Source organism: Engystomops pustulosus, chromosome 9, assembly GCF_040894005.1.
Source record: "Engystomops pustulosus chromosome 9, aEngPut4.maternal, whole genome shotgun sequence".
NCBI classification, from domain to species: domain Eukaryota; kingdom Metazoa; phylum Chordata; class Amphibia; order Anura; family Leptodactylidae; genus Engystomops; species Engystomops pustulosus.
The window spans coordinates 95,722,232-95,734,960 of NC_092419.1; the positions used below are offsets into that span (position 1 = coordinate 95,722,232).

The 12,729-nt window shown below is 43.9% G+C and overlaps 2 protein-coding genes across 5 annotated transcripts in view; one reads left to right on the forward strand and one right to left on the reverse strand.

Moving 5' to 3' along the window:
• The window catches only part of PLXNB3 (plexin B3), a 43,463-nt gene extending 38,981 nt beyond the window's left edge, over positions 1 to 4,482 (forward strand). For 3 of the 4 annotated variants that reach the window (XM_072124112.1, XM_072124115.1, XM_072124114.1), the window contains exons 24-35: positions 98 to 276; positions 353 to 419; positions 626 to 932; positions 1,401 to 1,504; positions 1,579 to 1,666; positions 1,751 to 1,917; positions 1,999 to 2,159; positions 2,411 to 2,558; positions 2,641 to 2,705; positions 2,914 to 2,989; positions 3,126 to 3,200; positions 3,671 to 4,482. In XM_072124112.1, coding sequence (XP_071980213.1) covers positions 98 to 276; positions 353 to 419; positions 626 to 932; positions 1,401 to 1,504; positions 1,579 to 1,666; positions 1,751 to 1,917; positions 1,999 to 2,159; positions 2,411 to 2,558; positions 2,641 to 2,705; positions 2,914 to 2,989; positions 3,126 to 3,200; positions 3,671 to 3,775 — 1,542 coding nt within the window. In that variant the 3' untranslated portion in view covers positions 3,776 to 4,482. The remainder of the gene's footprint in view (positions 1 to 97; positions 277 to 352; positions 420 to 625; positions 933 to 1,400; positions 1,505 to 1,578; positions 1,667 to 1,750; positions 1,918 to 1,998; positions 2,160 to 2,410; positions 2,559 to 2,640; positions 2,706 to 2,913; positions 2,990 to 3,125; positions 3,201 to 3,670) is intronic. The other variant, XM_072124116.1, reaches the window with a different exon arrangement.
• Positions 4,483 to 6,044: 1,562 nt separating this feature from the next.
• Positions 6,045 to 11,629, reverse strand: LOC140077277 (protocadherin-8-like). The gene is made up of 4 exons (XM_072124298.1): positions 8,899 to 11,629; positions 8,600 to 8,664; positions 8,288 to 8,406; positions 6,045 to 6,777 (listed from the first exon to the last, which is right to left on the reverse strand). Exons 1-4 carry the CDS (start codon positions 11,251 to 11,253, stop codon positions 6,401 to 6,403), a joined length of 2,916 nt encoding a protein of 971 aa, XP_071980399.1. The 5' UTR covers positions 11,254 to 11,629; the 3' UTR covers positions 6,045 to 6,400.
• Positions 11,630 to 12,729: the final 1,100 nt, after the last annotated feature.

Below are 12,729 nucleotides of genomic sequence, written 5' to 3' on the forward strand. Positions count from 1 at the left end.
GTATAATAAGTTGGGACACCCCTTTTAAAGTTGGCTTTTGTTGATTAAAATCAGGCCTTAATCTGGTTTTAATAATGTCAAATCTCTTCTGTCTCAGCTGATTGAAACACTGGACACCCAAGTGACATTGTCACAACGTGACCGCTGTCATGCCGCCTCCTTGCTCACTGTAGCGCTGCACGGTAAACTGGAGTATTTGACTGATGTCATGAAGACCCTTCTATGTAACCTGATCGACCAATGTGTCGCCAAGAATCCCAAACTTCTCCTCCGCAGGTAAAGGTTGCACCATGTAGAAAATATAGACGGATACAGATTTATGTCAGAGTCTAAACCCATTCTCTGTTATCAGGACTGAAACAATAGTGGAGAAGCTGCTGACCAACTGGATGTCCATCTGTCTGCACTCCTTCCTGCGGGTTAGTATTCTTATATTTTTAATGCAACATTATCACCTCACACAGAGATGTCAGATTAATCATTTGTGGAGGTAGGTGCTTTCGTTCTTTAGATTGGCAGGGATCCCTAAAGTCCTTGCAATGTGCTATACCGTTTTATTGTGTAGTTTCCCATACAATAATATAAAGAATACCCCTATTTGTGGTGTTTATATCTTTCCGTGTAGGAGGCCGCAGCGGAGCCTTTGTACAGGTTGTACCGCGCCATTATGTATCAGGTGGACAAAGGCCCGGTGGACGCAGTGACCGGTAAAGCTAAGCGCACTCTGAATGACGGGCGACTCCTGAGAGAGGACATTGAGTGTCGGCCAATGACGCTGACCGTCATAGTGAAGAACGGAGCAGAAGTTCAGCGAGTTCCTGTGAAAGTGCTGGACACCGACACCATCACACAAGTAAAGAAGAAGATTCTGAACCATGTGTACAAGGGCACGCCATTCTCACAGAGACCCCCTGTCCACACGCTGGACCTGGGTAAGCTCTTCCCCAATTCCCTAACATGAATTTTTCAGTAAAGAATAGGTACCCAAATTCACGACCCTTGGCACCTTTATGCATTACATGGTTGGCTCATTGTGTAATACTCAATTTTACCTGTGCTGGCACTGCAACAGAAAAAGGCACTTACAGAATGGTTCTTTTACTGATGATTCAGGATAGGTCATCATTATCTTTGACAGTATACAAGGAATGATGTTGGAAGCGCAAGGTTCTGAACACTGTATAGCGTCTCCACTGCAGCTTTGGATGCACAGGGCGGTAGTCCGCCTCCAGCTCCGTTCCCTGTATAGCTTCCAGCTCCATTCCCTGTATAGCTTCTAGTGAAACAGCTGATGAGAGCAGGGTCTAGGTGTCAGACCCCCTCCAATGTGATACCACTCCTGATAATAGGGCATCGGAATCGGTATTTAATTATAATACTGTACATCTGCGTCTCCACAGAGTGGCGCTCCGGTCAGGCAGGCCATTTGACTCTCTCAGACGAGGATGTGACGTCATTAGTACAAGGCCAATGGAAGAGGCTGAATACACTAAACCATTATAAGGTAAGGGATAATGTGGGATGTATCAGTGAGCGGTGTAAAGACCGAGATTTACAACTCTCCTCATATTGTAACAGGTCCCGGATGCCGCGACAGTAACTTTAATTCCACGACTACATAATAATCAGTGTGAGACGCCGAGTAACAACTACATGAGTGGTGAGAGTGAGTGATCTCTTCTTATATGTTATATACCCAGTACTGTGTCTGCCCCGTATCACTTGTCTTACCAATATTATCCCTTGTCAGAAACTCCCATGCTGGAGGATGGTGAAGATGGCGGCATCAGGGTATGGCACCTGGTGAAGTCTGTGGAGGAGCCAGAGGTGTATAAGCAGCGACGGAGCAGCCTGCGGGAGAGAGAGCGTGCCAAAGCCATCCCAGAAATCTACCTAACGCGCCTGCTATATATGAAGGTAAGTAGGGCTCACCTACTTTAACATGATAAGGGGTATGTGATGTGCAGCAGATGACTTACATGTCTTCATCCAACACAGGGGACTCTGCAGAAGTTTGTTGATGACACCTTCCAAGCGATGCTGGGAGTGAACCGGCCCGTGCCCATCGCCATCAAATATTTCTTTGATTTCCTGGATGAAATGGCTGATAAACATGGAATAGCAGAAAAGGAGACAGTGCACATCTGGAAGACACACAGGTTGGTACCGTCGCCCCTGATCTGATACTTATCACCTATTGTAACAATATTTAAGTGCCGGAATACCCCTTTAATTCAATGTAGGGCTCAAATCCCTCAGCTCCAGCTTCATTCAGTGGTTTGTTTCATATAGAGATTTCTGTAACCTTTAGCCACCACTAGGGGGCACAAAGTGACACATGAAGTACCAAGTATATGACACAAAGTTGCAGAAAGTTGTATCGGAGTGACATCTTTCTGCTTGGCCACAGCTTGATGCAGAGGTTCTGGGTGCTGGTACTGAAGAACCCCCAGATGGTCTTTGATATCGAGGTGTCTGAGAACGTGGACTCCATCCTGTCAGTCATTGCACAGACCTTCATCGACTCGTGTACCGTCTCGGAGCATAAAGTGGGCAGGGTGAGTGTACAAGAACCATTGGAGGACTATATATACGTATAGACTGGGGACCTCAGATGACTTTGTTCTTCCTTCATTATAGGATTCGCCTGTTAATAAATTACTATACGCTCGTGAGATCCCACGGTACAAGCAGCTGGTGGAGAAGTAAGTACACAGCTACCCATTGTAGAAGACTCCTATACAGGACAAACCTTACTGATAAATGACTCTCTTGTTTAAGGCTCTGCATACGGCCCCTGCAGGTGTTCTGCACCCTGGTAATCCGGCCCCTAGGCTATCCGTCTGGAGGTAGCACAAGATCGCCCTGTCTATAGCGATTGATAGTTAATATATAAAGTTCTTCCATTCACAGGTACTACACAGACATCGCAGACACCACCCCTGCAAGTTACCAGGAAATGAACTCCTATCTCACAGAGCTGTCAGGGGTGAGTATGAATGGGCAACCTATGTAAGACCAGAGGTTCAAAGACTTGCCCTGATGACCGGCAGCAGCGTCTCTGAATCTTAGGTCTGTTCTTGTATATTATACACATATTATATGTCATATTGATCTCCTTCCAGATACACTCAGATGATCTGAACTCCCTGGTCGCCCTGCAAGAACTGTATAATTATATCAACAAGTACTACGATCCGGTGAGTGCCGCTGTTATCGCACAGATCTAACATCACAGCATGGATGTGATATCTGCAGAATATCAATATCAGACACTTGTCCCCTATTCTGTGGATTACAGTGTTCCCTTTAGTGTCCTATAGCATATGGAGTGAGGGTGTGCGTGTTAGACCTTTACTCCATTCACTACTATTGAGCAATAGTCCTGTAAGCTGTTAGTGGAGTACAGATCAAGTTCTCCATTCACTTCCCTTTTTGCGTCCAGAACACATGCATCCTCAGCCGAGCTAGACAAGCATTTCTGCTGGGAAAAGAGCACTGGTAGATGGTAAAGAAGGTGTATGGGCGTCTTTTCTGCCCCCAGTCCATGTGCAGGATGTGATCCTATAACTTTAGGGAAGGATTTTGGAATAACAATGAGAAGGGTTTACTTTCAGATATGATATCTGCGGAGTCCCCACTAACCCCCATCCTCCTTCCTATTACACAGATCAGCCAGGCTCTGGAGGAGGACCCCAGCGGGCAGAAGATGCAGCTGGCATACCGCTTACAACAGATCTCTGCTCTGGTGGAGAACAAAGTGACCGATCTATAATAGATGCCACGTCACTGGACAATTACCTGGAGATGACAGTCTCCAACTCGGATTTTAGTTTACCTTCCCATCGGATCAGAAGATTCGGGATTTGGGAACTTTGCATCACTGGACGTTACCTGTAGACTCTTCAGAACAAATGAAATTTACCATTTTAGCACTTTCTTTCCACAATATGGAAGCAATGCCAAGTAGGACCATATTTATCGGAGCTATCACCAGCCCTACCTCAGTGGAGCTGTACAAGTGCCTTACTTCTGGTTCTCCACCTCTGGCCTGTCATAGACTAGAAGGGTGCTGCCCCCTTCAGCTGTATAATAAGGAACTAATAAATAATACGTTGTGCAGGTGTATAATACAAGTGGATGCGATGGGCCACCGCACTGTGCACAGTCACGTCCCTCACTATACTGTATGTGCTTGTGCCTCTCGCTGGCCCAGCCCAAGGGTTATGAGAGAAGAACCATTACTGCAGTAATTATGGGTCCATCTTGTATCACTGAGACCCCCGGGGTGTTACAGTAAGATGTCTCTGGTGGTGGTACCCCAGGAGACAGTCCCCATGAGATCACTGCACCGCGTCTGCCTCCAGAGCGTTGTCTCGCTTTTGTTTGTTTCTAACTTATGCAAAGCCTGTAAATAGATATAACTATATTTATTGTTCTTTTTATGCAGAATGTTTTGCAAATAAAATGATTTTTTAGAAAGTGAATTGTTAGTACTTTTTACTGGATCCGTGGTCTTTGATCTATAATATAACCTTGTGATGCAGATTTTCCGAACTTTTAACGTTCATTGGAAAGCTGCTTCGTCTTTTCGTAGCCTTAGACCAGTTTCGGACTAGTGTAATACTGCCACAGTTGTGCACCCGAACAGTGGCGTAACTTGAAGCTGATGGGCCCCAGTGCAAAGTCTGTGCCAGGCCCTGACTATAATGTATGGTTTATAGTAATAGTCTTCTTATATTGGAAAGTGACACCTTATGGGCCCCCAAAGCCTCTTGGGCCCGGGTGCGATTGCAACCTCTGCACCCCCTGAAGTTACACCGCTGCACCCGAATAACAGCGACCCAAATCCAGTTCTAAAAACTTCTGGTACATTCAGACATATGGAAGTAGTAGATGTAATGTAGCCGCAAAGACGGCAGCTAGCTCATAGATGTGCATTGTGCACGGACGTTGTGTGGCGAGTAAATTGCGTCTCGCCGCACCACATCCGAAGCGTGCAGCCACTCCTCATAGGACAAAGCTGGTCCTATACCTGCCCTGATTTGTGGTGCGACCGCTCAGCTCGTTATGAAGAAGGGATGCTCACACTAACCCCTTTTGAGGCTCATGGGACTTCCGGATGTCTGAATGTACCCTCAGACTGATAACATCACCGTTCTCTATGATGGAGTCGCTCTGAGTTATTAGACCACTGTTTGACCACCGTGGTTGGGGAAGTTCATGGCACTGTCTGGATTTTGCACTGGATAATCTATCTTGATGCGGTTTCTGCCCTAAAAGTGCAGCATTATTGAATGAATGACCCTGTGTGTAAAAGCAAAAAAACAAAAATTTAAAGTGTAGTAGACAACCAGGATTCATTCCCAGACATCTGTTACATGATCTGTGGCAAAAATAAACATCATGTGGACATTCTGAATACCCCTTTATGACACACAGATAGAGGGGCACTTTCAATTTTCTTTCTAGCACCTACAGTTTCTGAGATATCAGTCCCGGTATCGGACCATTATAATCCTCTCTACTGTCAGAGAGGAGGGGCATGTGTTATGCTAATTTTCTCTGACTAGTAGATTAACATAACACCCCCCCCTACCTCTGCTCCACCTCTCTGACCGTGGAGAGGATCATAATCTGATATCTCCACAACCGTGGGGGCTAGAAAGAATATTCTAAGTGCCCCTGCATCTCTGTAGCAGCCCCTACAGCATAGTAATCTCCACATGTGTTAGGTGGTGGGAGGTCTTTCTTTAAGGTAGTTGCACATAGTCCTGTAGTAGATCAGATTTGCATGCAGAAAATCTGTTGTGGGAAATGGAAATCCCCTTTAGAATTCACTTGTATTACATGTAGATTCCTCTGGGGGGCTCTGCATCCATGTGCATCTACCCTATTCACAGATAAAGCCGCAGTGGCATAACTTGAAGCTAGTGGGCTCCAGTGCAAAGTGACATCGTATGGGCCCCATAAGTCTCTAGCGCCCGGTAGCGACTGCACCCTCTCAAGTTACGCCCCTGTAAAGCAGCATGAGACAACAAGGGTCCTAATAATAAATATTTATTGAAAAATTTGTAATATACAAAGTCAAAGTCCTATTTACATCACATGGTAATAAAAACACTCACATCACATTCATATAATAACAATATTTCCCAAACCTATGCTACAGCGTAACACCCCGCGCAGGTACCCTTCATAGCATACTGATGGGGCAGATCTATGATACAGGATGCCTGTGTCAAACACTGCCCCCTAAGGGTCTGTACTGGGTACTACACAGAGAACATGTAGAACAAGTGAGCAGAGCGGATGTGTTCTGCGATTAACTCGGATACAATCCGGGTGCCCGTCATGTCACGCTGTCTCACCTGTGACAGGTTATATGTAACACGTGAGGTTAGAAGGCCGTAGCTACTTTACTAGAACAAGTCTGTGTTGTGATTTCAGGATTATAAGTTGGGTCTTGGTGCCCCCTTGAAAGCCTGGGAGGAGATAGAGTGGCGCTGCGGTATGCCAGATCTCTTGGGTACTCTCTCGGCACCGGTTGGTGGTGGACCTGGTAATAGGAGTCCTTTATGGTGTAATGCGGAGGCTGTGCATTGTAGGCTCGGGGGTTGTAGGTGCTGTAATATGGGGGAGCCATTGTGTAGGGCATGGCATAATCCTTCTGATACTGGATGGTATAGTGCCCGTTGTATAGAGACCGTTTACTGGGATGAATGATTTGGCTTTCGGCACCGCTATACGCCATAGACCTTTCCGTGCTCAGAGATTCTAGAAAACAAGAATTTTTTTGTTACTTTTGTATTTTGATTATATATTTAGCTCAAAGGAGACAGATTACTGTTCTTTAGATTTATCATATATTAGGTCACACATGGACTACACCTCTGGTATCAACATAATTAAGAAGGGGATCTGGATATGACTCTTACCCCCCCTCCCCCGATGACAATCATGCCACCATCACAGGGGCAACTACCTACTCGATGAACCCGTTAGGGATCCCAACTGATCCTCAACTGCAGTTATATTAGGCAGACCCCCTACTATAGATATATAAAACTAATATTTACACTTTGTGGACTATATTATAAGAAGATGTATGTATTATATTCCTCTGAAGCAGCGCCATTCTTGTCCATAGTGTATGCAAAGGTCCGGTTGTGGCTGTTACTTCGACTTGACGCCATTCAAGTTTGTTGGCCTGAGCTGCAATACCAGCCATAGCCTGTGGACCAGGGTGGTGCTATTTCTGATAACAAAGTAGTTGTTTTTCTACCATTTAAAATAAATCTTATGGAAATGCCACAACTGCAATTTCTAGGCAGCCAAGTCTATGTTTTATTTCTGTATATAAGATTTTCTAGAGGCCCAAGGCGCATGGGCAAATCATACTTGATTACTGTGCTCCCAGGCCTGAGCTGTAGCACAACAAATTATAAGGGCCCGTCACCCGATGCAGAGGAGGAGGGAGTTTGGATTAATTTTATGCCCTCTTCTCTCCCCCACGGTCCATGCACATGAAGCTCCCACCTTCTGGTAAGTCTGCAGCTACCTTTTCCCCTCCCTCTATAGATGTATATGATATATAGGTGCATATACTGTATGTGTGTGTATATGGTGTGTTTATACTGAATGTATGTGTGTATATATACTGTATGTATGTGTGTATATGGTGTATTTATACTGTATGTATGTGTGTGTATATGGTGTGTATATACTGTATGTATGTGTGTGTATATGGTATGTATATACTGTATATATGTGGGTCTGTATATGGTGTGTTTATAATGTATGTATGTGTATATACTATCAGGGAATAGTTATGCGATTATGCCCCCCTCCATGCCATGTGGGCGTGACAGGGTCGTAGAGGGTTGGGGCCGCCAGCGGAGTTCACAGGCATGGTGTGTTCCTGCCTTGTGCCTGTGAACTTTTCAAAAGCCTGCAAAATTTTGTTCAACCTATTTTCATGCAAAACTACGCCAGGTCGTACCTGACGTAGCCTTGTCCGACGGATATATCAAGATGGATCAACCTGTGTAAGAGTATTAATGTGTGTATGAGTGTGGAACTGAGTGTGTATATAAGTATATACTGTAGTGTATTAATGTGTGTGATTTTACAAATATGTATATATTTTTTAAGGGGAAGAGGGCGCCATGCATAAAATTTCTATGGGGCCCAGCCTCTCCCTAGTTAGCCCCCCACCACCTGGTTGGATGCATCATGCTTGCAAGTGTGCAAGGGGCCCAACAGGTGAAGAAATAGTGCGTCATACCTGTTTGTTCCTGGGTGGGCAGTCCACTTCCCTTGTTAACACCTTCTCCGCTGGTGTCAGAAGCGCTGTCATTGAAGTCACTATCACCTTTCTTCTTCTTGGTCTCCGGCTGTGAACTCCTACAATAATAATAACAGGAGATGAGCTCGGATCTTTCCACGTTTGAAAGGTTTCTCAAGTTTGCCAAGTTCTATTGAGTGGTCACACGTGGTGTAGGCGTGAAACATATGCCGTCATATACACACACACATGTGGGATCAGTTTTTGGACATCTCCAGGGATAATATACAGCAAGATGTACAGTAGTATTACCTTACACCCTCTAACAATCGCTCCTGTTGCCAAACGGATTCACATGAAGGAGCAGAAACCGAACTCTGTAAAAGAAATATAAAAAAAAGAAAAAATAAAATGTTTAGCTGTAAAATTGATAACATCTGCCCCCTTAAAAAAAAAACTACGTGATTAGGTTTTAATAAGAAATCTACATCTCTGGTTTTTCCTTAGCAACAGACACTTCCTTAGTAACAGACAACACTGTGTAGTCAGACTAGGCTGTTTATGTGATAAATATATAGGTGACTGTAGTAGAATAGAGAAAGTTTACTTACAGATGATGCTGAGTGGAGTTCGCCGCACTGCTCTCTAGTGGAGGACACACTGAGGTTTTCACTCTCTGTATTGAGAGACACTTGACACGATTTAGGGGAAGATGAAGCACAGTCTTTAGCCTGGGTGGTGCTGTTGAGTAGTCGTTCTTTGGTGTTGACAGCGCCTCCTGCAGATCGTTGCTTAGACTGATCAGATCTGCGTTTGCAGGAACAAGCTACAAACAAAATCGCAACAAGCAGTAAAGTGCAACCTCCTGATAACACAGCAATAAAAATTATGGATAGGTCTACTTCGTGCTGTTCCTCTTGAGATGGCTCCATGTTGACTACATCCACGTGTGATGGAGTAGCATCAGTCAGAGTGAATCTTATGGTTGCACTGCAGGACAATGGTGGTCTACCGTTGTCAGATACGGCTACTATTATACTGAGATCCTTTTCTCGTAGTGGGTTAATTCTCCTATGGAGATAGACCTCTCCAGTGTCTCTATTCATAGTAAATAACTGATGTTGATCTTGTTGGATTGTGTAGGACAATTGAGAATTGACCCCATCATCTGCATCTGTGGCCTTCATCTGAAATACTAAGTAATTTTGTGGCGCTTTGACCGGTAGCAGGATTTCAGCAGATTCCTTCTCCAGAAGAGGTAAGGTTATTGTTGGTTGGTTGTCATTTTCATCTACTATCTTAATCTTCATTTGAGTGCGTGTTGAATGCTTGGGGACTCCATGATCATAGGCCTCAATTTCGAGGTTGAGTTCTTTCAGCTTCTCATAGTCCAAAGACCGTACAGTACGTAGAACCCCAGAATCAACATCAATGACCACAAACGTAGACAAGGATTGTCCCATTATTTTTGCATCCAGCAGTCTATAAGATACTTTGCCGTTGTGCCCCACATCGGGGTCTCTCGCAGATACAGTGGTGATATAGGCTCCAGGGGCATTATTTTCTAGAAAGGGAACTTCATACATGGGTTTGGTGAAAGAAGGAGCATTGTCATTCTCATCAGTCAACCTGATTGTATACTTTTTGATTGTCTTCATTGAAGGAGTGCCCATATCTTCGGCCACTATGGTGAGGTTGTATTCAGCTATGGTTTCTCGGTCTAGAAGTGAACTGGTAACTATCATGAAGCTGGCCTCATTGGCTTGCTGCAGTTTGAAGTGATCTTGTCCATAAAGGGTTATGTGTACTTTACCATTCAGGCCCGAATCTCTGTCTGAAGTGCTGATCAATGCAATATAGCTTTCTTTAACAGCTGCCTCAGTGATATAAGCAACTCCATGGTTGAAGGACGTCAAGGGACTGATAGTTATGGCTGGAGCATTGTCATTGACATCTACAATGTTCACGATGACCTTACAAGTTGCTGTTAGTGGGTTAGGTCCCATGTCCTGTGCTTGGACATCAAATTCATAAGAATGCTTTATTTCAAAGTCAACTTTACCCTCCAAAATAACGCCACCTGATTTTGGATCAATTTTAAAGAGTTCACGAACCTCTGGAGACACTTGAGCAGTGAAACCATAGACAATTTCTCCATTTGCTCCTTCATCTGGGTCAATGGCACTTAAATCAACTATAACATATCCTCTTGGAGCATCCTCCAGCAAGTCCACAGTGATTGAGTTCTCCAGGAAGGTTGGACTATTGTCATTGAAGTCCAGAATTCGAAGTACAATGGTTGTACTTCCAGAAAGAGAAGGGCTTCCTCCATCAATAGCCATCAGCTCCAGTGTGTAGAAGGATTGGCTTTCTCTGTCGAGTTCTTTCATAAGGATCAAGTCTGCATATTTGAGTCCATCTGCCCTGGTCTGCACATCAAGGCTAAAGTGACTAGTACCAGAGATTAGATAGTCCTGGATAGAATTTAGGCCTATATCTTCATCCACTGCCATTTGCAATGGGATTCTGGTTCCCAGGCCAGCTGCTTCAGAGACATCTACATAGATTTCAGGACTTGGGAAATGGGGGGTGTTATCATTAATATCTCTCACCTCCACTTTCACGGTAATAAGTTTGAACGCATCCTTTGCGAAACTCAGCAGGTCCAGAGCAAGAACACAATTTGGGGACCTCTTGCAGATCTGCTCCCGGTCTATCCTTTCTTTGATGCTCAGCTGCCCATCACTCTCCCGGACATGGATAAAAGTACTGTTGAGTGGCTTCATGAGACGGAAATTTGTGGTAGGACCATCGGTGGAGTTGAACATGGGATGATGTGATAATACAGCAATAACAGTTCCAGGAGCTTCTTCTTCATTGGTGTAGAAATGGAGGTTCTCACCAAGGCATAGTGGTAAGTAGTAGACCAGTAGTAATACAGGGGTCACTGCTGAAACTCCCAACATGTTCAGTCTCTGGTGTCTAAGCTGCAGATGCAGCAAGAAGTAATTCCGATGTTCTGACCAGAAGAAGGAAAGTGCAGCATCCAAGAAGCTAAGGGAGTAGTAAGATGGTCCAGAAGACTTCTTCTAAGGAGGGATCACAGAGAATGTAACTGATCCTCCCACTTCTTTGGTTACATGCTCATGACTATGTAAATTGACTTCACACCTCCGTCCTACTTCTCCAATCTTTCTTCAGGACAAATGGTCATTGAGCTTAGACAAATTAAGTGGTCTCAGCTGGGGTCCTGCTAATATACTGGAGCACTTAGTCCCTGTAGGGTGTAAGTCAAATACACATAGTAAAGGTACACAGGAAACCCAATTAATTCCAACCAGAGTAAAGTTACCTATGTATAATAGGATGAACATTTAATACAATTATCATGGGTAGGCACTTTAAGATCTAGAAGCCATTTTAAATGCTTCAAATACACATAGTAAAGGTACATAGGAAACCTAAATAATTCCCACCAGAGTGAAGTTACCCAGGTATAATAGTATGACCATGTAAAACAATTATCATGGGTACATCATTTATGATCTAGAAGCCAATTTAAAATAGCCTCTTGAAGCAATAAGAGTTGCTCAAATTGTAATATCCCCAGTCCTGTATTTCTGTGCCGTATGAGGCTGTATATACGTGACTTTTTTCATCCATATGCAGCACATATTCTCGTCTGGGCATTCACATTCAGTTTCATTAATCTGCCATATATAAACATTTCTTCAATTAGATGTCATTTAAAAAAATGTTCCTGTGTAAAGATAATTTCTCATAAATGTAGTCATATGGTCCCTTAGAAACAAGACTGTGTCCTTGGATACAACCACCTCTGCTGGAGTGATTGCACAAGGAAACAAAAAGTTTGGGAAAGAGATGGGAACATGTAGGCTCCTATTTACCTCTTTGGAGGACAAAACCAGTAGTGGATTATAATATAGGAGGTTTGGGCGTTAGTCCATGGCCACCCGAACCACCCACTAAATTTTATATTGAGAAGGACCTTCACCCATGAAATCCTCATGCATCTGTTCCACCGCTCAATACATATGTACACAAGAGCCATTTCAGAACCTTTGCAGTTTATCCAAAGGTCCTGAAACCGCAGATTGAAAGCAGCAGAAGGGACACATCCTTCATTCCGCAAGAAGCTTGGTTCTAGTACCATATGTAGTAAGTGGTTCCAGACTTGTAGGGGATATAATATTCATACATCCTAGGGCCAATGGCATTATATGGACAGTCTATTACCACATCACATCATTGTCACATTAATGTCTTTGGTGGAAATACCAACTCAAGCAGAAAATTTACAAAACTATCAGATATCAATTGTGATGTTAATGATCTTGCGACAACGATTATTACCAGAACAAAACAACTACATAAAAGCCTTTGGCATTGTGGATATCAGTGGTGGTCCGCTATCACAGACC